Source organism: Grampus griseus, assembly GCF_964374135.1.
Source record: "Grampus griseus genome assembly, chromosome: 5".
Lineage (NCBI taxonomy): Eukaryota > Metazoa > Chordata > Mammalia > Artiodactyla > Delphinidae > Grampus > Grampus griseus.
This window is the reverse complement of record NC_138998.1, coordinates 89,364,467-89,392,033: the sequence shown is the minus strand read 5'-3', so window position 1 is coordinate 89,392,033 and position 27,567 is coordinate 89,364,467. Positions and strand designations below refer to the sequence as shown.

At 39.5% G+C, this 27,567-nt stretch overlaps 1 protein-coding gene across 5 annotated transcripts in view; it reads left to right on the top strand.

Moving 5' to 3' along the window:
* Positions 1-27,294, top strand: part of BBX (BBX high mobility group box domain containing) — a 280,826-nt gene extending 253,532 nt beyond the window's left edge. For 3 of the 5 annotated variants that reach the window (XM_082654201.1, XM_082654200.1, XM_082654202.1), the window contains 5 exons: positions 5,248-5,337; positions 6,697-6,756; positions 14,295-14,492; positions 16,503-16,689; positions 21,460-27,294. In XM_082654201.1, coding sequence (XP_082510327.1) covers positions 5,248-5,337; positions 6,697-6,756; positions 14,295-14,492; positions 16,503-16,689; positions 21,460-21,547 — 623 coding nt within the window. In that variant the 3' untranslated portion in view covers positions 21,548-27,294. The remainder of the gene's footprint in view (positions 1-5,247; positions 5,338-6,696; positions 6,757-14,294; positions 14,493-16,502; positions 16,690-21,459) is intronic. The other 2 variants (XM_082654203.1, XM_082654204.1) reach the window with 2 other exon arrangements.
* The last annotated feature ends 273 nt before the right edge of the window (positions 27,295-27,567 follow it).

Sequence of the window (27,567 nt, the reverse complement as noted above, 5' to 3'; positions counted from 1 at the left end):
TCTTGAACATGGTGACAGCACATTTGCATGTATAAAAGGTATACCTAGTATAATCCTGAGTTTTTTTTTAAACAAGGCATGTATGTCTAGCACACTAAGGTGGCCCCTTCCCCTCAGTGAATCCTAACTTGATTGTGGCTGGTTTACTTGAACTTACTCCAGTCCACAGATTCATATGCCAAGCAGCTGGGAGCACTTTGGTATAAATTTTTTTTTTTAATAAATTTATTTATTTTATTTATTTATTTTTGACCGTGTTGGGTCTTTGTTGCTGCGCATGGGCTTTCTCTAGTTGCAGTGAACAGGAGCTACTCTTCATTGCGGTGCACGGGCTTCTCATTGGCGGTGGCTTCTCTTGCTGCAGAGCACGGGCTCTAGAGCACAGGCTCAGTAGTTGTGGCGCACGGGCTTAGTTGCTCCCCGGCATGTGGAATCTTCCCGAATCAGAGCTCGAACCCATGTCCTCTGCATTGGCAGGCAGACTCTTAACCACTAGGCCACCAGGGAAGCTCTGCTATAAATTATTGCAAAGGAATTTGTTGTTTCACTGGTCATTCATCACTTATGTGTTCATTACAGAAATGACAGCCTAGTCTTAGAATAAACCTTCTTCCCTTTTTATAGCTTAAAAACATGAAACTATAGAAACTGGACATTAAGCCACCACCATTCTAGTTATGCCGAACACTTGTTTCCTATAATAGTTCTCCAGAGCAAGGTTCACTTAATTCACCTTACTTGCTGACCTTGAAAAGTTTTCATACCATGCTAATACTGAAATGGCTCCTATGTCACTACACTTCTCAGCCAAAACATGTCCATTTTTCAGCAAACCATGAACAACATTAATGTTTTGGAAAAGTTATTGTTAATGTCTCTATGGCACCCTTCTTACCCTCTCAGATTGTGGTTTGTCTCTGCTATTTTCTACCCAGCTGTGAAGTTGGGGTGCCAAAGAGTTTGATACCTTCAAAACACAGGTCATCCAGCCCCAAAATGTACGTGGAGTCCTAAGCTAGTTTATATGCCAGCAACAGGTGATTTTGTCATAAGGAAGTGGAAGCTGATACAGTCTTTAAAGAAATTTGGTAGGAAGATGAGATGAGATGGCATGGAAACATGAGATGGTGTTTTAGTGAAAGACAGTTGCCAGTTCTTTGCTTTCTGAATGATTCCTTCTAAAACTCTTTTCTCTGCTTTTGACTTCCTACCTTTTCCCTCCATGGACATATTTCTATGTTAATAGAATAATTAACTATGGAAAAATTCCTGGTAGGCAGGAATCAAATTGTTCACTTCTTGACTCTAAAACTACTGCTTTTCAGTGAATACCATCATATCTTATCTATTACTCCTTCAAGTTTGTCACTTTCTTTTTTATCTGAACTTGTCATTTGCTTAGATTTGTTTTATAGTTATAGTTTGGGGATGGCTAGCAGCAAGGAGGTTTAAAAATATAAGTTTACAGGAGCTCTTCTATGTACTAAACCACACTGGATGTTCTTTTTTTATGTTAAAATTGGCAAGCTCTATATTTAGTTTTGTCCTTAAATTATACTTTTTAGATTTGTCTGAGTATGGTTTGGTCTGAAAATATGTATTCTATTCTTCTTTCTTAACCCATTCCATACATCAAATCAGTTTGCTTCTGTGAACCACTTCCTTATCCCATTGTCCTCATACACAGTGATGAACACAGAAATCATTCTCCCTGTGAGGCAATAGCTTATTATTATTAAATTATTTTCCTATGGGTAAATCACTAGGATCCTTATGGTCCTGAGAAGTCTCAGAATTGTTTTTATGCTTTCTTCTTCTTCTGTTTTCTGTGATTACCCATGTGTCTGTCATTCATGTGCACTGGCCTGCAGTTTCCTAGACTGTATAAAATACATATGAGTAATTGCAAATGGACTATAGGGAATACCTATAATATTAGTGTAGATTATATACATGATATATTTTCTTTGTATTTGTTAAATTTATTTTCTTTCCCTTTTTGTTCACTCCCCCCCCCACCTCCCCCAAAAAACAAATAAGAAATATTTTCTGTTTCCATTTCAGATCACCACCACCCAATTCAGAAGTATTTGCTATTGGTTATTTAGGATGACTTGGTGTAGTCATCAAAAAACACTTGTACACCTTTATGTTATCAGTAATAATGGCAAAAACTGTCATTTCTTGAGCTCTTTATTGATGCCATCAGTGTTTTAAGAGCTTTATTTATTTGTGCATGCAACAGTATTGTTGAGAATCAGTCATGTGTTAAGCACCACTCTAGGCATGTAGAATATATCTGTGAATGAAAACAAAGAACCCTGCTGCCAAGGAGGTTACATTTTAGTGGGACTACCAGGAATAAACAAGCCTAAACAATAAGAAAAGTATATAATGTATCAGAAGGTGAGCAATGATATGGAAAAAAGAATAGTTTTGATAGAACAAGAAGGCCAAATATCAACAAAGAAGGAGAAGACTTGAACACTATACAACAGCTAGACCTAACAGATATATATAGAATGCTCCACCCAACAATAGCATCATATACATTTTTCTCAGGTGGACATGGAACAGTCTCCAGAATACACAGTATGCTGGGACATTTAACAAACCAGTAAATTTAAAAGCATTGAAATAATTCAAATTATGTTTTCTGACCACAGTGGAATGAAATTAAAAATGAACAGCAGGAAAAAATTTAGAAAACTCAAAAATATGTGGAAATTAAGCAACACACTCTAAATAACCAATAAGTCAAAGAAGAAATCAATAGGGAAATATGAAAATACTTTGAGATGAATAAAATGAAAACACAGCATACTAAAATTTGTAGGATACAGCCAGAGCATTGCTTAGAGGGGAATTTATAGGTGTAAATGCATATATTAAGGAAGAAGAAAGATCTCAAATCAATAACATAACCTGTCTTGAGACACTGTTAGAAGAACAAACTAAACCTAAAGGAAGTAGAAGAAAAGAAATAATAAAGATTAGAGAGGAGATTAATGAAATGAAATGAATTAAAGAATAGGAAAACAATAGAGAAAATCATTAAAACCAAAAGCTAATTCTTTGAAAAGAACAACAAATTTGATAAATGTTTAGCTAGACTGACCAAGGGAAAAAGAAGACTCAAATCATTAGAATCAGAAATGAAATAGGGGCCATTACTACCGACCTTACAAAACTGGAAAGGACTATAAAGGAATACTATGAAAAGTTATATGCCGGTAAATTAGATAACCTACATGAAACAGACAATTACTAGAAGGACACAAACTACCTAAACTGACTTAAGGAGAAGTAGACAATCTGAATAGACCTATAGCTAGTGTAAAGATTGAATTTAGTAATCGAAAAAGTACCAGACCCAGATGGCTTCACCACTGAATTCTTCCAAACACTTAAAGAATTAATACCAGTTTTTCATAAGCTTGTCCATAACATTGGAAGAGGAGGGAACACTTCCCAAATCATTCTATGAGGCCAGTATTATACTAATGTCAAAACTAGACAAACATCACAAAAAAGAAAAATTGCAGACCACTATCTCTAACAGATATGGACACAGAAATCCTTAACAAAATACTAACAAAGTGAATTGATATAAGAAGAATTATATACCGTGACCAATTGGTATTTTACCCCAGGAATGCAGGGTTGGTTTAACATCCAAAAATCAGTTGATGTAATTTACCATATCAGTAAAACAACAACAAAGAAAAATCCACAGGATCATCTCAATAGACGTAGAAAATGTAGAAAAAGCATTTGACAAAATTCAACACCTTTTCATGATTCACATCCAACAAACTCAGAAATAAAAGGGAACTTATTAAACCTGATAAAAGACACCAAAAAAAAAAAAAGAAACCTCACAACTAGCATTATGCTTAATGGTGAAAGATTTGTTGCTTTCCCCCTAAGATAGGGAATAAAGACAAGGATGTTCACTCTCACCATTTCTATCCAACATTATAGTGGAGATTCTAGCCAGGGCAGTCTGGGATAGGGAGAATACAGATGTCGGGAGAGGTGATAGCTAAAGAATATGGGATTTATTTTTGAGGTGGTAAAAATGTTCTAAAATTGATGGTGGCTGCAAATATTTGTGAATATAAAAACCATTTTATTGTATACTTTAGATAGGAGCACAGATAGTTTACCTCTGGCAGGAAGGCAGGGCATGTGGATGCAGACACTGGCAGCAGGAGCAGCTTACAGAGCTTCTAATTTTTTTTTTTTTTTTTGCGGTACAAGTGCCTCTCACTGTTGTGGCCTCTCCCATTGCGGAGCACAGGCTCCGGACGCACAGGCTCAGCGGCCATGGCTCACGGGCCCAGCCGCTCCGCAGCATGTGGGATCCTCCCGGACCAGGGCACGAACCCGTGTCCCCTGCGTCAGCAGGCGGACTCTCAACCACTGCGCCACCAAGGAAGCCCTAGAGCTTCTAATTTTTTAATTCTCCCTTCAGCCCTGTGACTTGGGCACTATTATTATCCCCATTTACACACGAGGAAACAGAAGTTATGGAAAATGTCAGTTTCACATAGGAATATCAGTCAAGTGTAGAAAGCAACCTGCTTTTTGGAGGTCAGTGCTGTTGTTGGCCTTTCTGATGGGTGACTGAAAAATCCCAATTCTCTTTTCTTTATGTGAAAAAACTAAGATACAGTCTGAGACTTCTCCCCACTCCCCTACCCCCACCACCCTCCAAAAAAAGTTTTGGCAAATATTTTTCTATTTTTAAATCACTTTTTTTCCTCCTAGAATATCCTCAGAATAGGCTAGAAAGCTGTCGGGCCAACCCAAAAGTTGTCCTCAAACTGCTGTCCTTGTGAAAATCAGTTTCTTAGGAGAGATGAAATGCCAGTGCCATCCTTTCCGTCATGGTATTTAGGAATCTAAAGTAAAACCTTTTCTTTATTACAGACTACATCTACTCTGCTGTTACTGGTTATGGTCTGTCTCTAGTCACTAAATCTGCAGTTTCTGCTGAGGGAGTCCCAGCCCTAATGGAGACTTCTGTCCAATATATTTCTAAGGAAAATCTCACTGGTTTTTCAGTAAGTCTAGGGAAGGACGCTAAGCACGAGTTAGATGAGAAAAGATGCAAGATGACATTTCTTGTGAATCAGTTTGCTTATTCCACAAGCTGGGGGAGGGTGTAATTGTTTAGAAACACAGTATTTTTTTATGAAACATTGTGAATTTTAAATATATTTATATTAATATTGTCTGTAGGTCCTTTCCAGTCTCAGAAAAAGAACTTATTCCACAAAATTGTCAGCAAATATAAGCACAAAAAGGAGAAGCCTAATGTTCCGGAAAAAGGTATTGGTGCCTTCCATCCTCCATTAAGATTTCTTGGCCACGTCCATTGTGAATTCATCTTTGAATGATGCTTCACTGCACCGCCTTTGCCTCTACCTCCCCTTTGCTTGCTTCAATGTCATCCGCTCCTGACGCAGGCATATTCATTGTTTCTAGATTCTGCAGCTAATTGCAAAGAGAGATCTTCTTCACTTGGATTCCTACTGAAATCCCATGTTTGTCTCTATTTTCAGAGTTCCATATGAATCCTGAAATTGCTTCTTTTTATTTGTATTTGGTGCATTTTCTAATTTAGTCTTCTTGAGCTCTTCTCCACTTATTTTCTTTGACTATTCTTGTTTTTTTCATGTTTGGCAGCCTTCATAGCAGGACCACATTTTCCTGCCTCCTGAAATCTTACCAGTTTCGTATGCATATGAAAGTCCCACAGTTGCTATACTTTCTCTGACACTTGAGGATTCTTGTCCAGGAGGATTCCACTCCTACATCGTAACCTATCTATCTTCTTTTTTTCTATTTATATACTTTGTCAGACTCTTCCCACCTCCTTCAGTCACATAACTGTTATTTCCAGAGGGCACTAGAAATATACGCACTCAACCCTCCCTTTACTCTGAGCATCTGTCTCGTTGTTATGATCTGGATAGGCCCTTGAACCTCGTCAGGGCTCATCTGAAGATTTGTCTCTTCTCACAGGTCAGACTCCTATTCTTCTTTCACACAGAAGATAAATCCCATCTGGTTCAGTATAGCCACGTGTCCTGGAAGTCAGGCTTTTTCTCTAGCATCTCCTGCATGTTAGTGTTGTGACTGCCATGAGCCTGATGCCCATTTGCATCCTACTTGCATGGCCAGATGTGGAGCCTTTCGTGTTTCTGGAATGAGGCTTTAAATGCAGCTGTCTGCCATGTGTAGACATACGTCCCTCTGTGTTCCTGTGTGTAACCTTTTGCTTAATTTGGGTTTTATTTTCACCTCCACTTTAGCCTCTTAGTTTTGTTTTGTATGTTAATATTTATTCTCTGCTTCCAGTGGAGAGAGATCACTCTTTAGGTAAAATGTCAGCTTTTATCCTTACCTTTCAACCAATCTTCAGGTTATCTTGATTAAAGTCATAGAAATTATCCAACAACATATTTTTAAAAAGGCAAATTTGTTTACTTTTAATGCATTTCCTATATGGCCTAATTATTTTAGCTGGCAAATGCAGTTTTGAGACTTAAGTAGTTGAGTAAAATTCTGCTTCATTTGTGTGATAATGCTTTTTATTGAAGTGGTTTTGTGTATTGTCTTATTTTTATAGTGTATGTGTCTATACTAGTAGAGTTTCACTTTCCTTTTCTGTTGTTGTTTTTTTAGGAAGTGGGGATAAATGGTCAAACAAGCAACTCTTCTTGGATGCCATTCACCCTACAGAAGGTAAAAGAAGCAACATTCATTGTATCATTTCAGGTAGTCTGTGCTGGAAATGGCATAAGTTTTGTAGGTTTAAACTGGCATAATTTATATAGGTTTAACCAACGGCATTAGACCTGAGTGTTCATAATTGGGTTATTTTTAATTTTCAAATCAAAACTGATAGATTTTTGATCCTACTAAGGGTCAGGCTGTGTGTCCTTTGGAGTTTAATTTGTGAAAGGGGGATTTGTAAGCTTTAAACCACAATAACTAGAAATTAGAGGTTTTCATAACTGAAAACTATTCAGTATTGTGGCTCACGTTGCAGGCGGGTGCTCATGGGGAGTCAGGGCAGCATGGGGCTCTCCTGGTTTGCTGGACGTGAGTGCCCTGCAGACATGGTTCCTGACCTGAACTTCCTTCCTAGCCCACCTCCCACTTCCTCTAACTGTGATCAAATGGAATGTCCCCGAGGCTTACTGTAGCCAAAGAAAAGTCCCATATTGACTGGTATGATGTTATAGGTACAGATTTTATTTCAAAATTTCCCACAGTCGTATTTATTTGTGACTTTAATTCTTCTTAAATATTGAACCCTTAGGTGAATGTTGATTTCGTGGTGGTAAGGAGCCATCCTTCCATTCTTCCCACTGATGCTCTCTTTTCCATTTAGATATTTTAGAAGAGCTGAACATTTTTGTAGTGCTTAATGAGGAGTCACTTCATCTGAAAACTAGAAGGGACCGTAGTGATCATCGTTTGATTTATTACCCCTTTGATTTACTTATGGGGAACTTGATGAACAAGTCCATTCTCTTGATTTCCAAATGTACCCTCATTTCTTTGTTAAAAGGAGAAAAAAATTAAAATGCACATGTGGCCTAAGTCATTTATAAAAAAAAATACTCATGTTTTAAAGATATTTGTGAAAAATATTCAAATTTGAGTTCATTATAAACCTGAACTTCTGTTGTTTGGTAGGCACAGTTCACATGAGCTGCATGTCTGCTTTTGTGTCGTTTTGCTTTTACAGAAAATGCCAGCAGTGCATCTCTTTTCTGGCTTGTTACTTCACATTTACAACCTCTGTGGAGTATCATTTCTGCACTTTGCTGGCAAAACAAAATATGAATTGTTGTGCTGCTCTCAGCATTAAATCCTAACATCCCCAAATTGACATACATTCACACTTGTGTATTTTAAAAATGAACGTAAGGCACTGATGAACTATCAGAGGAATCTAAAAGAGGCATTTAAGACAATGTTACTCTTTTCTTAAAATGATACTATTCTAAATATTTTGGTTTTAAACAATGAAAACCCTACTTCATATAAAAGGAGGTATCATAGCATGGGCCAGGGTGGTATAAAGAGCGAAGTAAGTAGGAATTAGGGGACCTGGGTGCTAGTCTCAGATCTGCCACTAAGTAGCAGTTTTCAATAGGACAGACGATTTAACCTTACTAGGATTCACTGTCCACATTTGTACTCTGTTGTAAGATATGTGTGTTTAGGGGTGGAGTGAATGAGAAGGCATAGTAATACATGATCTATACATTTCATTTCCCTTGTAACACCTGATGATTTTATTACTGTGATATCTTGAGTGGGTGGTGTGATACTAAAAATACCATATTCTGAAGCCCTAATTTTCTGCCCTTTGGAGGTCAGAAAAGCAAATCAATTTTGAGTCTTCTAGGCAGTCCAAAGGGTTTAGTTGGAAATATTTATTATTGTTGATGTTTAATTCTATTTACTATTAATGTATATGGAACAAAACTGTGGAGAACATGCACTGAAAATTGCATGTCCTTTAGTGTAGATGCAAATTCATTTTACATGGCCAGAAAAAAAGGAATCAATTTGAGGGTTGGAAGTTAACCAGTAACTTAAAGTGACTTTTTTTGTTATTTATTTTTATAACATCCCCTACATTTACTTGTTCAGGTGGTGACTACGTGCTTTGTAAATTATCTAGGCCCTTTACTCCATCCTCTTTCTCACCTATGTCCGTATCATTGCTTATTAAAACTTTACCTTGGATATTATAAATATATAAGGACAGAAAAATGAAACCATAATCAGGACAGTTAGCATGTGTAGGCTCTCCTGGGCAAAGGTTAGACAGGAGTTGTTTGTAGCTGATGTCTATAAATGAAATATTGACTCAACTGAGGTTTCACAGCTGTTAGCCACTCCTGGCTTCTGTTAAAGTGGATGACTTAAAGTTCACTATCCTTTTTTTACACCACCCTGAGTATAATTGGCTTTGAATTTTTTTTCCCCAAGATATTAGAAATTTTCAGGTGTTTAGTAATCACATCTGAGGTTTAAATGCTATGCTTATAATCTATTTTAAGAATTCTCCCCATGCTTTTAAAATTCAAAATCGCTAAACTACTTCTTGAAATTTTTGCAGATCAAAAAAAACAGATTGCCTATAGGCTAGAATTAAAGTTTTCAGATAAACCAAGATGACCTCCCTCTGCCACTGTGTTTATCTTTCCACCAACTTATGGTGTCATATGTTCATGCTTAAGGTAGAGGTTTCTAATTGTAGTAATAATGATGGTGATGATTACTATACTGCTTTATGTCTCCAGAGGGCTTTCATGTATACTTTCTGTGAAAACTAATCGTAACAGTATCTCCAGTCAATTTAAGGAGACCTTATCAGCCCCAAATACATGATAAGGAATTGAAGCCTGACCAATGTAAGCAGGAAGGGAAGAAACCAGCACTAAAGTACACTGGGCATTGCAGTTTTGATTTTTCAGGTGTTTGTGGATAGCCCTCATTTGTTGAAATTATAAATGCTGTCTTACAAGAAAAGAAAAAAAAACCTAAACCTCAAACTAGGTATCTCTAAAAGATTAGTTTCTTTGCAATACATAAATCTAATTACAGGGGAGAAAAATCTGGTTTTCTAGTTAGATTTTGAAATATGATCCACACACTCAGGCTAACTTGATCTCTTTTCCTAAGTTCAAAATAGTTGCCTTATAATTTCAGCAAGGTCCGCAGGATCTGAGGTAAGGCTCATTCATTTGATTCCTGTTTTCCATTCAGCAGTTAACTGCATTTTCAGCTCATGGGAGCCTGACCCATGGCAATGAGATTCCATACTTGGCTGTAATAATTTCAGTGCAGGTTTGCCTCCTGTAGTTGGCATGTGAATTCGTGACTCTGGAGCACTTTAGTGGCCTCCTGGAGTATAGTACAAGCACAGTGCTGCTTTCCAAAAAAACTTACTCTACATTTTGGGAGCAGAGTTTGGAAAACAAGATAGTCTCTGATTGCCATATTCCTAATGTTGCTCCAGGAATCAGCTCACATTATCACCCTCACATGATATGCTGCAAGTATGTTATGATTATTGTGGAGTGTAAAAATCAGCCCTGTGGACTCGTTTGGTGGTGCTTGGGTAGGTTTGTGTGTTCAATTACAAGCCCAAAGAGAAATGACTAATTTGTTTTTAGAGGACAAAACCTTTCTTTTCTCACATTTCCATTAGTTTGGCAGGGAGGGCAAAAAAGGAGCTGCCTTGCTGTCTTGGTATACAACTTTGGGCTCTTTCCCTCTCTGAGTTTTTTTCATTTCCTGTCCCTCACCGCTGTTGACCTGAAACTAAGAGACTGCCAGTTATTTCTCCAGCAAAGATGGGTTTATTTTGGATCAGCAGAGAATATAAATTTGAGGTGTACAACCATGGTATGCAAGTCCTCACACGTCAAGGGAAGGAGAATTTTATAGGCAGGAAAGAAGTAGGTAAGGCTATGGTAAATCAAGTCCATGGCTTTTCATTGGCTGAGTCCTTGCCAGGAAAGAAGAGAGGAGTCTTTGTTTTTCTGTTGGGCTCTGCTGTCATCACAGGGCATGAGAGCTCCTCCTACTGGTCTCCTGACTCTGTTTAATTGAGGTTTCTGTTTATTAATTTTTTGCACCACTAAGCCTTTGTTTCGGATCTTGCAGGTTGGTGGGGAGGACAGTGTATGCAAATCTGAATAAATTGTGTCCCAATAGACCACAATTTCTACATATGGTTAGGGTCCCTATCTGAGATCCTTTTGACCAGCTAGTCTGGAGAGGATGATAAAAGAAGTTTCTCTTTGCTAATGTTGCTGGACTCAGATCTACTGTTCTGTCCCAGACAATTATAGTTGACCCTTGAACAAAGTGAGGGTTAAGGGTACACCCTCCCCCTTCATCCCCTTGGTCAAAAATTCATGTCTAACTTTACAGCTGGCCCTCCAGGCCCTCCATATCAGCAGGTCTGCATCTGCAGATTTAACCAGCTGTGGATTGTGTAGTACTATTGTATGTATTTCTTTAAAAAGATCCACTTATAAGTGGAGCCGCACAGTTCAAACTTGTGTTGTTCAAGGGTCAACTGTACTTCTTTGACTTAGCCTTACCTGCCTTCCCCAATTCTTCTCTCCTAGGAGAGGGTTCTCCCTGAGCACCGACCCTGAAGACTGTCATCGGTCTAGGCCGCCAGAAAGACAGGATGTTCTAGGGGTCACCCATGGGTCAAAGCATGGGGTAGACTCACTCTAACCTTCTCTTCCTAACTCCAGCAAGATCACATTACATGCGATCACATTACATACACATTACATGTTTCTCAAATGTGGATGATCTATAGGCCCTGTGATTACTTCTTGATCTGACAGTAGGTTTCGAGAAGACAACATATAGAAGGGTTGCATTGCCTCTTTTCCAGTGATTTATGAGAAATTCCAATGCATTCTCCTTTTTTGCCTCTTTCACTTGGTCTGCAGCCTGATTCACTCAGTATCTCCCAGCCTCCAGACCTCTGGGACTCGATGATCACTTGTATCTATTGGCTGCCCTGCCTTTGACCCCCTGGCTCCTGTCTGCTGGTTTCTGAGCTTCCCCTGGTCTCAGTCTGCCTTAAGGCCTGATTCACCTTCCATTTGCAGTCCCTTTGCATCCATCCCCTTGGCTTCGTATTGTGTTTTTATCAATTCATCTGGAACACATAGGAGAATGAGTAACCCCTGAAAAGAAATTAAAACAGCTGACGGCTCACCAAAAACAAAAACCTAACAGTCCTAGTGAAGGGAGTACTCTTCCACAGCCTTGAGACTCTGAAGCTGGCTATAGAAAACACTGGCCAGGACACTGATTCTAGGCTGTGTGGCAAAATGAAAAGAATTTTAGGGCTGGATGGCTCCTTTAGAGCTAATCTAGTCCAGCTTCTTTCTTTACATGAAGAAACTGAGACCCCTGGTCCCACAGTTAGTAAATTAAAAAGTCAAGAGTAGAACCTAGGTCTCTCTCTGACTATGTTATTTCCATTATCCCTGGTCTTGTAGAAACCTGGTCATCTTTCCCAGACCTCTTAGCCCTTTTCTGGTGTCCATGCCTTTTCTTTGACCTCCTTGGTTTTTCTTTCCATAAGCAGTAATTTGAATGTAATACATTTGGAATCCTGCCGTACCCTTATCTCCACAAGTTCTGGATTTTTCTGGGAAGAGGTTCATGCTTTTTCTGAAAGATTCATCTATGAGTCAGTGATCATACTGGAGAGATCACAAGCTTCCCTCTGTAATCAGAAGGGACAACTGATAGGCCTGGATAAGAAACTAGAATTTTGAAGCTTGTGAATATCCAGTAGAGGTTGCTGTAAACTCAGACTTTGGCCTCTTTGTATAGGAGGCTTTGAACTTCAGGGCTAATGCAGAGTCATGAAACTCCTTTGGAGTGTTTCTAACCAAATTATCTTTTCATTTTGCTGGTAGCTTTTATTGAAATTTAAGTGTAAAAAAATTTTTTTTTAATGCATATGTACTACCACTGGCCTTTGTTAACTATCAAAGTATAAATAACTAAGATTGTTTGACCTGGGTATAGACCTACAATTTGAAAGGAGCCTTTTTCCTAGTTTTTGATTACTTGCTTGAAAAAAGGTGTTTGGGAGCATTGCCAAATAGTTCTGGGTTTTTTTTTAAGTAACTATTATCTTAAGCCTGTCCACACACAGCCATCTATTATGCAATAATATGGTAAGGCCAAGCCACAAATCATGGTATGATTTCGGCTTTACATCCTTTCTCTTGATGTAATTGAAATTATTTCCCACTTGTTTTGGAATAGGAAGCCTGGAATCAAATGCTTGAGGGCAAAGATGTTACTACTTTATAGCCTCCTTTCTCAAGGATGTACCTAAACCCATTAGGGAGCTATATTAAAATTTTTAAATGAAACCTATGTAAGTGTTTATACCAATAAGTACATTTTTTCACACCCTGAATTGTTCTTGCTCTGTTCCTTTTATTTTAGCTTTTTTTGTCTTCCTACATTACATATATTGTCTTATTTCCAGTTATCTACCTTCGTATCCACCTTCTTATGAGCACCACCTGGTATCCTCCAGGTTAAGTTTGCACAGAGTTTGTCATGTCAAACAAACATGACAGTGTGATTTCCTGAACCACACTCCCCCTTTTCTTTGTCAAAAACAATTTCTATGCCTGTCTTAAAGAGATTGGATAGTTAAAAAATGGAAAGATGCCTCTTTCTCCTGCCCCAAAGCCCTTAGGTCACTGGAATAAAAACAGCCCCAATGAGGAAATGACTACAAATATATACTCCTAAATGCTTGTTGTACTCACATCTGCATATTCTTGTCTTAATTTAAATTAAGGGGGGAGGGGGAGAGACGAACTCCTAAGGAAATGAGTAAGAAGAGACAGCATTCCCAACCCATCTGAACTGGAAGCAAAGTCTTTGGTGGCAAGTGTGTTCCTTACCCTTGACACAGTGACTAACAGGGTACAAGTGTGTGCTGTTAAATGATTTGCTGGTGTTAACAGTTAAAATTAGGGTACCTAAAACTAACCTTTCGGGGTGTCCTGCTGACATGTGGTACTTTATTAAATTATCTCCCTAAAGCATATTCACCTGGTCCTAGAATTCAGCCGATGGGAGAGAGTTTCCATAGGTGCTGGCTTCATCAGTGTTTGCCAGGTCCTTACTGAGTACTCAGTGTGCATAAAAGAAAGTTTCTTTTCTCATCAGTCCAACCTGGAGGTTGAAAGCAGGTGTCCAAATGATAAGTGTAAATTTAAGAAGCACATACTTAATCTCAGTATCCTCAGAAGAAGAGAAACTTCTTTTATCATACTTTCCAGACTAGCTGGTCAAAAGGATCTCAGATAGGGACCCTGACCACATGTAGAAATTGTGGTCTGTTGGGACACAGTTTATTCAGATTTGCATAACACTGTCCTCCCCACCAACCTGCAAGATCCAAACACTTGGAAAATGTTACTCCAATGGCCTCTTAGTTAAGTATTCTATTAAAAGATAGAGAGGGCATCCTATCCCTCTGTACTTAATTTATCAAAGCACATATTTATAGAAATATTTGTTTAAAATTATAGTCAGTATTTCTTTTTTCTATCAATACTCTGAAAACTCTAAATGTAAGTTCTTGTTCAGATAAGTCAGACATTTAGAAATACTTCCTTCCCAGAGCAACGTTGGTGCCTTGTGTTTTTGTGTGTAACGTTATATGGTTTGTCCTTTTTCAGCCATATTTTCAGAAGACAAAAACACCACAGAGCCTGCTTATAAGGTTAAAAATGCCCCATCCATTCCCAGCACTCCAGAGCCAACAACAACGCAAGAACCCTTGGTGGGCAGTCAAAAGAGAAAAGCAAGGAAAACCAAGATCACACACCTTGTCAGGACGGCAGATGGCCGGGTATCACCAGCAGGAGGTACTTTGGGTAAGACAAGGAAGCTTTAGACAGAGATGACCAGAGCAAGCAGGTGACCATCAGGGCCACAGTGGCCAGAAAATGACTATAATCCAACTGTGGGTCCTCAGTGAAAAATGGGTCTGTCTGTCAGTCTGGTCACAGTAACATTTTCTCTCTCTGGATCTCCTTGAGAACTGGTTTCCTACAGCATTCTAAACGTACATGTTTTAGTCCATGTTTTAAAATCATAGCTCTTTTCCCAAGAGCATGTCCGGAATTCCTAGGAAGGAAAGGTAGCTTTTAGGACTGTCAGCTACCTTCTCCTTCTCAGCATGCACACAAACAGTCTTAAGTAAATTCCCAAAGATCCGAGACTTTTAAAAATACTGGATGAGTCTTTGTCCCTGGCTCACGTTTTAAGTCATTACAAACCAGATCATCAGGTGTTCAAACCAATGAATTAAGAAAACTGAGAAAGAAAGCATCCAGCATTTCCTGTACAGCTGATTCAGACCACTAAGGGAGCCTGAGAATGCTTCTGGATTTCTTGATTCTCTGGGCTAATCCTGAACCAAATATTAACTTACAGTGAATTTCTCCATTTCAGTCTTGGCCTGTGGTCTCTTTACTGTTCCTGGTGGCCTCTGTGGAATTGCCTGAGGGGCCCGGCTTAAGCGAGTGACACTGAGCATCCCCCCTCCTATCTAGGGGTGGTACACCAACCAAGCATTAGTGGACTTAGCTGCTGCCTTTCTGCCTTTCAGCGCCTCTAGCGTCTCATTCTATCAGCCCTGAAGGAGGTGTTCCCCACCCCCCTTACCCTAACCCAGTTTCCAGACAAAGGTCAAGGGTCCATAATGACTTCTGTAACTAGCAAAAAAAAATGTTTAAATGAATGCTTTTTGAGAATATTTATAAATAACTGATTTAGGTTAATCTAGTTGGTAGACTTATTGTATGCTGAGATCGAAGTCATTTAGTGAATTTTGTGCACTTGTGTTTTGCATATGTAGATTGTTAAACCTTAAAGTATATTAAAGACCCCTAATTTTACTGTCATATACGAAGTGAAACTCAAAGAGGTGGAATTTTGTTTCATAACACATCGAACCACTAAGTAGGATGACGATTAGAATCTAGTTTTCATGATATTTAGTCCAGCGGGCTCCTTTCTCCTTCCCTTTCCACTCTGGATTCTGCTCTGTGATTTTCACGTTGTATAAATTGTTATAGCCTCATTTTTGCTTTAGGAAGAGTGAAAGATCTTAGAAAATATTCCCTTTTATGTAGAAAAGCATATAGCACTTCATGTTCTAATATATGACATTTACAGCCTTTATCAATTACTTTCTGTAGTTAAAATGTTTTATTATAAAAACCATGGTAAAGATTACTCCTCTTCCTCTCTAATGGCTGTATAAAGTGTACTTACTTCCAACAAATGTATTGGCATAGCATTTCAGCCACCTCTTCATAAATACCAGAGGGCCCTTTGCTTCCTTTCAGTAGGTCTTCAGAACAAAAATAACAGTTTAGGATCTCATTGGAACTGATTCATCTCATTGGGATTAGTTTAGGCTATCCTAAGTGTCGGTAACACAGCATACTGAATGCCCACGGTGCACCGTAGGGCATGCTGTGGCCTCATCAGGAATGTTTGGTCAGTTGAGTTTTTAAGGGCCATTTTACAGCATCCACTGGCCCCTCTGCACAAGTCCCTTGGGTTTTATTTTGGCCACGGTCCATTTTTCCCTCTTTCTCTAAGATTGACCTATTCTTTGTTCTTGGATAAAACACAGCTCCTCCGCTCAGCTTCAGGGCATGGTGCTGCCCGTGGTTGCAGTTGAGCTTAATAAAAGAGTTTTATTCCCATGGAAGAAGAGATTCTGTAAAAGCCTTAATATTCGGTGGATGACAGAAGTGAACAGTAAAGCATATTAGCTCATTTCACATTGTCTGACACTGAGTTTTCTCTGCGTCCCTTCTCTGGAGGGGACAGAGCGATCCCTCTCGTGATGAATTTTCCTTTCGTTACAGATGACAAACCAAAGGAACAACTGCAGAGGAGTCTTGCTAAGGTGACCGAGACGGGCTGCAATGACGAATGCTCACACAACCGGGAGGCCGCGGAGACGCGGAGCAGCACCCCGGAGATGCCAGCCGTGTCTGCGTTCTTCAGCCTCGCTGCGCTGGCCGAAGTGGCCGCCATGGAAAATGTGCATAGGTCAGCAGTGGGGAACCTCGCTGCCCTGGGCTCTGGGGACCTGTTCACTTTCACCCCCTTTCACGGAACATGGGTGGAGACAGTGATATGGAAGCCCAAATCATCCTTTCTGATGTGGTCTGTGATATTTTTCACAATGATGGGGGTTCGGGAGACTTTTGTTTACGAGGTGGTAACCGAAGTATATATACTGTTCAGCAGTGTGGGAAAATATAAGGGAGTATTGCCCACCAGGTATTTTACTTTGAACATAGTATTATTCTGTGATTAAGCTTCATTTCTGAAAAAGCCTGAGAGAGCAGAGAAGCAATATCATCTAATCATTAAAGCTTTAGAGTCAGGTCTCAGACCTGTGTTTGAGTCCTACCTCTGTCACCTGAAAACTGTAAGGCCTTGAGCAAGACCATTCACTTCTCTATCCTCTGTTTTTCCTTTTATACTGTGGCTGTAAGTGGTTCGCATTTCATAGAGATGTTATATAGAATAAATCTAGTGTCCCAGTACCGGCACATGGTAACACCCCCATTGAGGATGGCGTTGGTGGTACTAGCGGAAGAAAACAGTGTGGTTCAGGAAAAAGAGCATCTCAGCATCTGACTCATGGAAGGCAGAAGGCCTGGATTTTTCTTCAGCTCTCTGTGTTTGTTAAAAAGTCATTTATTTCTCTGGGCCTCCGTTTTCTCATCTTCTGTTTAGTATAACAATATCCCCAAAGAATCACAAAGTTGTGAGGCTCAGATGAGACCAGATACGAAAGCCTTTTGAACTCAGTGAAGTCCCACAGAAAGTATATTAAGTTCTAAGTATATAATTGGGTGTTCTGCTACTTAATGGATCCTTTGGGAAGATAAAAAAGCCTTTTGTGAATTCAGGTATTTCTTGTTTTTATTCAAAGTGGATTACCCACAGATGAGTTCTTTCTTAGGTTTTCAGCCTTCAGCCCAACAGAGCTTGAAATCTACCCCAACGTGTCTACCCATCTGTCAGGCTCCATTCTCCTTCACATCCAGGTTTAGGAGACCCCAATGGAAGCTTTGTTTGCCTCTTGCTGTTTACCTGTCATATTACAGTTCTAGTGCCTCCTCACAAATAGCCTCTAGATTTTTCCAAGAAGTCAAATTCCTTTTTTTTTTTTTTTTTTGCGGTACGCGGGCCTCTCACTGTTGTGGCCTCTCCCGTTGCGGAGCACAGGCTCCAGACGCACAAGCTCAGCGGCCACGGCTCACGGGCCCAGCTGCTCCGTGGCATGTGGGAGCGTACATTATCAGAATTCCTTTTCATGTGTACACTGCAGGTGCCTAATAGCAAGTGAACGGTGACAGACATTGTTAAAATCTGCTCAGGTCTCTGAGGGAGATAATGCACAGACACTTCTCCACTCGTGAAGTTTTACAGTCGAGCACAGAGGACAAACTCATAGCGCATGCAAAAAGAATTAAAAATATGCCTGAGTGTTATTAAGTGCCCCCATAAATTGTGGGAATAAGAGGTCATGTAAGAATTCGGGGGGGGGTCATAATCCAGGGCTCAGGAAGGGCCACCACACAGTCACCTTTGCTGCTGCCAGCGTCCCCTTCTGAGCACGGCTGGTGACACCTCTGCTCTGTTAACCAGCCGCCTCCACCCCAGTGACTTTCAGCTGCAGCAGCAGAAAGCGGCAGCAAGCCTTTCCACTGTCACCACCACCTTCCTCTCTGTCCTGCGGTCACGTGGAATCGCTTACTCCCGTCCAGATAAGCCCGCTTCTTGCCTTTGTGCGTCCTCCTCTCGGGTGAACGGCCTGTCTGTCTTTTGTCCTCTTCTCTCAGTCTTCCTCCCGAAGTCCTGCACACTCACTGTGCACACCTCTCTTAGACCAGCTGCCACACTGGGTTGTAGTTATTTGTTGATACATCTGTCTCCTTCCAGTACACTTTGAAAGCAAAGCACTGGTGTTATTCTTCATGTACACAGCTTCCTTAGTTCCTGTTACGCAATGGACGAATGAACAAGTGAATGGCTGAGTGAATAAATGAGGTGTTCTTGAGAATGACTGCCTAAGTTAGCTAGCAGGCATAGAAAAATGGTGTTCTTTTTTTTTTTTTACACCTCCCATTAGCAAGAAAAAATATTGCCTATTAGAATTTTACTATCAGGCTTCTCTGGTGGCACAGTGGTTGAGAGTCCACCTGCCCATGCAGGGGACACAGGTTCATGCCCCGGTCCGGGAGGATCCCACATGCCACGGAGCGGCTAGGCCCGTGAGCCATGGCCTCTGAGCCTGCGCGTCCGGAGCCTGTGCTCCACAACAGGAGAGGCCCCAGCGGTGAGAGGCCTGCGTACCATAAAAAAAAAAGAATTTTACTATCAACCTAACAAATGGTTAGTGTTCTTACTATCTAGACAGACAGACAGCCTTGGAGAATCTTAGTTGTAACTTCAGCGGTTAACCTGTTAAAGCAGAGATCCCAGCCATCCCTCCACCTGCAGGCTTAATGTAATTGTACCTGGGTTGCACATCAATTAATTATTGCTTAGGCATCACCTAGTTCATAATTTAGAGAGTGGTCGACAGAGTTAGGGGTAAACATATATTACCTGCATTCTTGCCACAAGCAATCTTAATATTGGGTTCAGAAACCCAACATAGAAAAGCAGTTTTACAGAATGCAGGAAGTAGGAAATTGGAATTAACCTTTGTTGAGAGCCTGTTTATTTACTAGGAGTTTTATAAGGATGGAAGCTCATTACATTTATTCTTAAAATCAGCTCTGCCAGGTGCGTCTTTTTAGTTCCATTTTAATGATGGTACAGGCGGTTAATTAACTTGCTAAGAGCACACAGCTAAACTTGAGTCAAGATCTGAATCCAAGTCTTTGAACTTCATTGTCTTTGCCTCTGCTCCAGCGTGTCACTTAAGCAAGCATCTGTCATGTCATAGAGATTCATGGGGAATCTCACCTGACCTTCCCCTGGGAGCTGGAACCATCACTTCGTGGCAGCCGCCTCATGCTCCTACCTCCTTTTCTTTTTCCACTGAGTAAGCTGGGCTTTCACCCCAATTTCTCTCTCTCCCTCTTGCTTGCTCTTTTTTGTTTTTGCATTGTATTTTTCATCTTTCACTTATTTTTCTTTGTATGTTTCCTTTTCCAATACTTGTTAAAATTCTTTTTTGCTTTTGTAATATTGTTACACATCCAATCTTAAAAGTAAAAAATAGCATTTTAATTTCATCTTTCTTGAACAAAGAGTTGAACATATTGAATAGTTGGTTCTTACAGCATCCCCACATAAATAAACAGACTAATCCAGAGGCTTGATTATAACATGTTTTGTTTTTCTAAATTCCTAATATCTTTAGCTAAGTGATCGTTGGATTCTGAAATCCCCAAATGTAATCTATCTGTATTAATTTTCTTTTTTGTTCATCAAGAAAAAGAAAATTAGATATAGTTATGGAGAGATACAATTTGAATTTTAAAATAGCTCCTTTTATTTCACGTAATCTGAAGAAGATACTGTATTGAAACGGTCAAACCAGTGAAAACACTGCTGCTCTATCCCATATTTTCAGCACAGTGCTGTGCACTACAGACCATCGTAGGCCAGAGCAGTGAGTATGCATTGTTGAGGCTTGGGAAACCTATTAGGACATGTCAAGGAGGTGCCCAATCCTATCTTTTTAGAACGAGAAGCTCTATAGAAAGTACCAAGAAATTTTCTTATAACCATGAAGTAAATCGTATTTTTCTTCCTACTCATTAAACAACAAGCTGAATGAAAAATAACTGTTTGATCTATGTCTGTTTGATGTAGATCCAATCCAAATGATAAGAATTTTTTTAAGTCTTGTCTAGAGTTCTTTCTCCGTATGTGTTGATTTTGGCCCAAGTTGATTGGATTTTCTAACACACTAAAATTCAGAGCTGGTACTTGCCTTCTTCCCTGTGCATTCTCCCTCCATATGCCTTTGAGACTTCTCTTTCGTTAGGCGGGTTTCATTGTTTTCTTTTCATTCATTTTTTAAGTCACAGTTCACCTCTCTCTGCAGAGGCCATCCCTTTTATTGGCCTTAAGTTTTGAAATCGGGCTTATTATTATATATCTCAAGAAATGAGCCTGAAGGTCATCGGTTAGTATAGGAGAGTCTTCTTCCCCTTGGGCAAGTCAAGGAAAGGAATGTGTCTTTTTTTTTTTTTTTTTTTTTTTTTGCGGTACGCGGGCCTCTCACCGTTGTCGCCTCTCCCGTTGAGGAGCACAGGCTCCGGACGCGCAGACTCAGCGGCCATGGCTCACGGGCCCAGCCGCTCCGCGGCATGCGGGACCTTCCCGGACCGGGGCACGAACCCGTGTCCCCTACATCGGCAGGCGGACTCTCAACCACTGCGCCACCAGGGAAGCCCTGTCATTTTTTAATATAAGTAGATCCAGAGGAAAATTGTCATCCTAGAACCATAGCCCTTGACTGAAAGGTTTCCACTTCCTGGGAATTTCACCAAATCTGTTGGTGCTTCAGGTTTTGTCTCTACGTAATGGAGGTGGTTGTTTGGGGGCAGAGTATGTTGTTGAGTTGTATGAGAGGAACTGAGATAAGAAATCCTTAAAAAAGAAAAATAAAGAAGCTTTAAGAATAAAAACAGTTTTAATTAAATGGTGTAAGTAGTAAGTCAGTGGTAGCTATTAAACAAGATATGTTGGAAAGCGTTTGTTGGTCATTCATCATCCTCTCCTGTTTCTGATAATGTACTCTCAAAAAGTGATTTCTCTCTTTTTCTTCCTCTTATTTTACAGAGGTCAGAGATCAACTCCGCTCACCCATGATGGACAGCCAAAAGAAATGCCACAGGCTCCTGTACTTATTTCTTGCGCTGACCAGTGAAGCGCCCTTTAATTGTAAAACATTGTGCTTTACCTACTACCCTAGCCTTGTCTTTACTGAGAGATGCTAGTGAGTCCATGTGGTGGAAAATATAGACTGCAAACAAGTGCTTGTTGCCCTACACGGCCCAGATTCACTTGAAGCAGAAGTTGGCACCCTGGGCCAGTTTGTTCTTTCAGAACCCAGAGTCTTTGAGGGTGATGTTATCTGTCTGATAATGAGCAGAAACGGGATGATCCTAGAGCTTTGCTTTCTATTGAAGGCTTTTGATGGTAATAGGTGGTAACTTGGTAAAAGGCTGCCTTTACTGTAGCTCATCCAGCATCTCTTTTACCAACCAGAGAGTGTGAAACTAGTTTCGTATATTACCTAGTTATTCTTTCAAAACAAAAACAAAAAACAAAAAAAACAAAAACTGACACACTGCACTAGTTATTATTAGATATTCTTAGTCTTTTTTGTACATGGAGATTTATGTTCTAAGATGGTTTATATAATAGGTTATACCTACATTTATATTGTAGAATAATATTAAAAAGCCTGTTCCAGAGACTCCCAGACAGCACGGGCAGGCAGATGTACCATTGTTAGCGGTGTATGCTCGGCCTTGTGGTCCATATATTCTGCACTTTTATATTTGCCACCAGAGTGGTAGTTTGCTGGCAAAAAGAGAAAGAGAGAGAAGAAAAATTACAGTTCTTACAAGCAGAAGTCTTTTCTTAGCCTTGAGTGACCAAGAAGAATTTGCTTGGGTCAAATTGTGGCGAATATTTTCCCAGACAGGGGAAGAGTCCAGCAGATTACAGATTACTGATGTTTTCATGCCTTGAGGATTCTTTTATTTTTACACAGGGTCTGAGTGACCAATGGATCGTTCATACAGACAAAAAAAGAAAAATATTATTCAGAAGTGACCTTAGTATTACTTCACTATTCAGAACACATTGAAGACACACCCACTTCGTGTGGACTTTGAGCTACAGACCTTTTACATCCATCCCAGACAGACTGGACGGGTAGCAATTGCTATGCACAGCCTAATTGGCACTGCAGGTTTTTAGAGCCATTTTGAGTTTTTGTGGTTACGGAGGTATTGATGAGGGAGGTGTGCCTGACCAGAGTGGGACTCGCAGTTATAGATCCAACCTGCAAGTTTCCTGTTTCCTTTTCATGTTTTGTTGCTTTTGAACATAAAACCAACCATACATATGCCAGTGCAAGTGGATTAACTGGCTTAGAACATTCAACATATTGACTCCACCACCTGACGTTCACAGTATCTTGTTTCTTAGCAACAGATGCAAAATGATAAATCAAAATTAGTCGGCGGCTACAGATTTTACAGGGTATTTGTTCCATAGCACAAAGTATTTCCCCACTCTTGCATCACAGCACAAACTACCAAATTTTAATTATTGGATTCCAGCAATAATTTTTACTGGTTTTCAAACTGGCGGAATTTTGATAGTGTTAGTTCAAGTTTGAAACTTTTGAATTAGATCTCTAAATGGTGACAGTTTACAAGGTTTTATCTAGCTTTCTTATTTATACTTGACTGAATTGTAATGATGATTTTTTTTCTAATCGTAATTTGACCTAATAGCCATACAAAAAAATGACTCTATTAGTACTGACTAGGTTTAGCTTTTCACGGTTGTAGATATTACTTCAGTTTCGGTGCTGGAAAATATGTACAACATACTAACAGAATTGAAAAAGAACAGAGAGATTTGGGCGTTTTTTTTTCAAAGCAGGTAAAGAGGGCATCAGGGCATTGGAATGGTGTCCTCAAAAATGCATATTCCTTGTGGGCATGGAGGAAGAAGGAATTAGTAAGCAAGGTTAATCAGAGGCAGAAGCTTAACCCCATTCACACAAAAATAAATCAGGTGAGCAACCCCAGATTTTAGCATGAGATTTTTACTATGATGCTGTTGTATTAATATTTTCTAAATTTCGAAACACAAATTGAATGTTTGAAAATTGCTGGGTCCCAGTGTTGGTGGCTGTTGGAGTTTCTGGACCACTTGCTAGCAGTGATTTAAAAATTATAATTAGCTAAAATCCAAAAAAAAAAAAAGAATCAACAACAAAAATTGTTTGGTGCAGAACATGCACCTTGACAATGGTACTAACTTGTTTTTCTCTAGAACATGTTAGAATAGGTCTATTTTTGCCAGTGCCCTCTCCTCCAGTCCTCTGATTACATTTCACTAGAGTTCCTTAAGAGAGTGCTGTATATTCATGGGACCTTTTTTAAAAAGAAGCAAAACAAAAGATTACTTTTTTCTATGTGATTAATATATCTTACTTGATCTGCTTTTCCTAAACCTCAGTGGCTTTTCCCTTAGGCAGGGGTCGGGGTGGAGGGCAACCTACTGGATACGACTGTTTTCAGATACTTTAGAAAAAAAAACAAAAAAAAAAACCCACCTTTTTGTAGACATGCTTAATTTTTAAGCGGTTAGGCACTGAGAGTAGCAGAAATCCTGCAAAGCTTTATAGTCTTTTAGACACTCGCCTTGTCATTTCTCTGAGTAAAGTCTTGATTTCAAAAATAGTGCTTTTCTCATGCCCTGAATCCACTGGAGAGGGGTGTTGGTATTTTCAGGTAACAACATTTGTTAGCACAAATATTGCAGACCAACATGTAGTACCCTCCCCCATTTATCATCTTCATTTCACTTCTCTCATTCTTTTTTATTTTGGAAAATCATATTGCTATGGTGTGTACCTTAATCTGCCAGCAAACACCATCTACACTAACATTTGTCCCACACGCATCCTCAAGCGAAAAAGTTGTTGCACCTTATGTATATCTCAAGCAAACCAAAATATGATGCTCTTCTGCTTTTGTTTTATTCTAAATTGTTGTATCATATCTTTCTGAAACCATTCTGAATCTAGTTGAAATTATCAATATTTATGCTTTTAACCTTAATTTCTGGATTCAAACCTGTATATAAATCTTTTGAAAAAAATTGTCCTAGCCCTTCTCTGTGTTGCTGGAAGTGGATGATTTAGTCTCAGATGGAGACACAGTACTGTTCCAGTTTTCTTTAGCCTTTTATTTATTTAGTCATTCTGGGTATTTTCCTATGTAATTTTGAAGTGTGTAGAGTATATTATAGTTACTGAAGCTGCAGCTCTAAGAAGCTGAGTGAAAGAGAGAAAATACTGTAAGACACCCTTCTTAAGTGTTTATTTGTTTGGATAACTGTAATGAGGCCAGGAAAAGGAAAAAGGTCCCACAGCCACTTTGAAGACACAGGTTCTTATCCCCAAACTAGGTTAGTTCCCAGATTTTAGATGAACATGGTGAATTCTTTAAAGCCCTCTTTTTTAAAGGATCTATCATACCATTGTAATTCTGACAGTCTTTTCCCCCCCGAAAATATATTTATTTAATTCCATCAGATGAGCTTTCTACCAGTGCCCCCTCGAAGCCATGCTGAACTCATTCCCACATTATCACTGTTATTATAGTTCCTGCCATTAAAACTGCTGCAGAGGAAAAAAGTGATGGAACACTATGAACAAAAAGGAGCATCTGAACTGGTCTGGTTAGTCAGAACGCAACTTGTGTAATCTCTGTCACTCTCTTATCAAGTCAGATGCTACCCTGCCTGAGTCATAGAAAATTTTGTTTGCACTCTGTAGTCCTTGGCTCATCCTCTGGAAATGTTTGCACCTATGTAAAATCTCAAGCAAATTATAAATCGATACAGCACTAGGAGTAAGCTGAAAACTGAATGACATGTTTTGTTTATACAGTTCCGGGGGAGGGATGGGGAATATCAAGTAACTCTGTTCCAAGTTTGGCATTTGGCATTAATGTGAAGCAGTGGGACCATGCTGCCTGCTAAACTACTGTATGAATCCTAAGTGTTCTGGAGACCAGCAGCTGGAGGCTGGAGGCCAGCATCCACACAGCAAAGGGGAAGCATCGCCGCTCCATGGGGGAAAAGGAAGGAAGTCGTGCAAGGCCTGGAGTCATCATTTGTAAAGGGAAAGTCGGGGTGTACGTGATGCTGTGAGAAGTTTCACCTTTGATTGCACTGCTCCACAGAGCCCTCAGATAAGGCCAATCCTAATGGGCTACCTCGGCTTTAACGGTTAATTTCAGTAAGTCCTGTTTCAAAGGTTTGTCTTTTTTTTGCTTCTACCTTCAGTGCCACTATTTTCCGCTGCAGTGTTTTGACTTCCCAAACCACCTTCTCCAGAGAGAACAATGTATTGCTGAAAATGGGCAGTAGAAGCAAATGCTTTTATTACATTTGACCTATAAAGTATTCAGAGTGACTGCTAGGTGGGAATTAAAATTTAACTTTCCCCACATAGGATCTCGTTTTGCACCTTATAAAGAGTGTACTAATTGTTAATTAGGTGTTGCTTTTATTTATACAAGCATTCCCAAAGAATTAGATTTGGATTTTGTGTTTATTTGAGTTTGGGGATTTTTTTTTTTTACAGTTATCTTATTTAGATTGACTAACATCATACTTAACAATAGAAAAAAGAAACAGTTGTTCAGTTCATCTTACCAGATATGTCTGGTGAAGTATTCAGGGTTTGATGGACTGCTTTGCTTTTATATAGTGTGGAAGTGATAGTGAAGTTTATTATACCCCATATTAAATGACCTTGTCCTTTTCACTGGGGACATTATCTTACATTTTAGGAAAAGAAGCAGCAAAAGAGTGAACAAGACAAGTACATTTGATTCCCCTCATACACCTCCATCTGTTTGTGCTACGCTTTCCTTAAAAATATAAATATACATTTTCTTCACACATACAAAAAAGTTTCCTCTCCTGGCCAAATTTTGTTTGTGGTGGTATGATTTATACTAATAATTGAAAAGAGGAAACCTTGTGCTTAGAAGTTCAGTGGCCACTGTTTTCTTGTTGCAGTCAGTGGTCAAAATTGATCCTGCCCTTAAGTTGATCTTTATGCACAGAATTAGTTATTGTGAACATTACTACTCTTTCCAAAGATTTTCTAATAACTTGGGCCAGAACTGGTTACCGAGGAGCAAGGACCTAATTCCATGCCTCCACACCCTCCCACTGCACCGCACCACACATCTTACCTCACAAGCTCTAACCTAAATCACAGAGGCACGCGTTTCGTGGACTAACCATGACCTCCCCTTGCGGCCCCAGGGGGGTGCTCCCGTCCCCTGACACCTCACTTTAGTGCCTCAGCTCGTAGCGGCAGAACTGGGGTGGGGGAGGTTTGTGATCTGGAGCTCAGCACATGCTTGGCAACATGTTTCTCATTTCCTTAGCGCTCATGTCTTACTCTCAGGAATCTGTCAAAAAGGAATAAAAACCACCTGAGAGTCCACATACCAGATTATGAACTTTTCCCATAGGTTTGAATTGCTTACTTACCTGTCATAAATTAACCACAGCTTCATTTGACCACCAGGTCTTAAGTCTGTTGACAGTTTTCAGCATGACCGAATCGCTCATTTTTTTTTGCTTTCAGAAATTGGCTTGGTTCTCTTTAGAGTTGGTGTAAACATGCCATGTAATAAATGATTTCCACTTAATGGTACAACAGAATTATTGCTTTCTTAGATGTATGTGTAGTAAAAGTCAATATACACATTTATATAATTTCTTTCTTCAAAATCTTATACTTAATTTGATATTTCTAAAAATTGCACATGTAAGTCATGTGTATAACATGCTAAAGTACTTTAACTGTGATCTTAAAACTGAATAAAAATATTTAATAAAAATTTGAAATATTTTAAAGATATTATTCAATTTTTTTTTTTTTTTTTTTTTTTGGTTCACACTACTGGCCATAGTGTATGTGCCTTCAATAGACCATATTTTCTAAAAACAGTAGGGAAAATACTTTAATACAAATAAGACGCTTCAACTATTTTAGAATACCAAATGATGGTCTCCCCTAAACTTTACCTGAGATTCACCATTGTATGAGCAGCCTTGGTTGCTTTTGCCTAACGTGTGGAGCAGAAATCAGCCCTACAGAAGAAGGAAAAC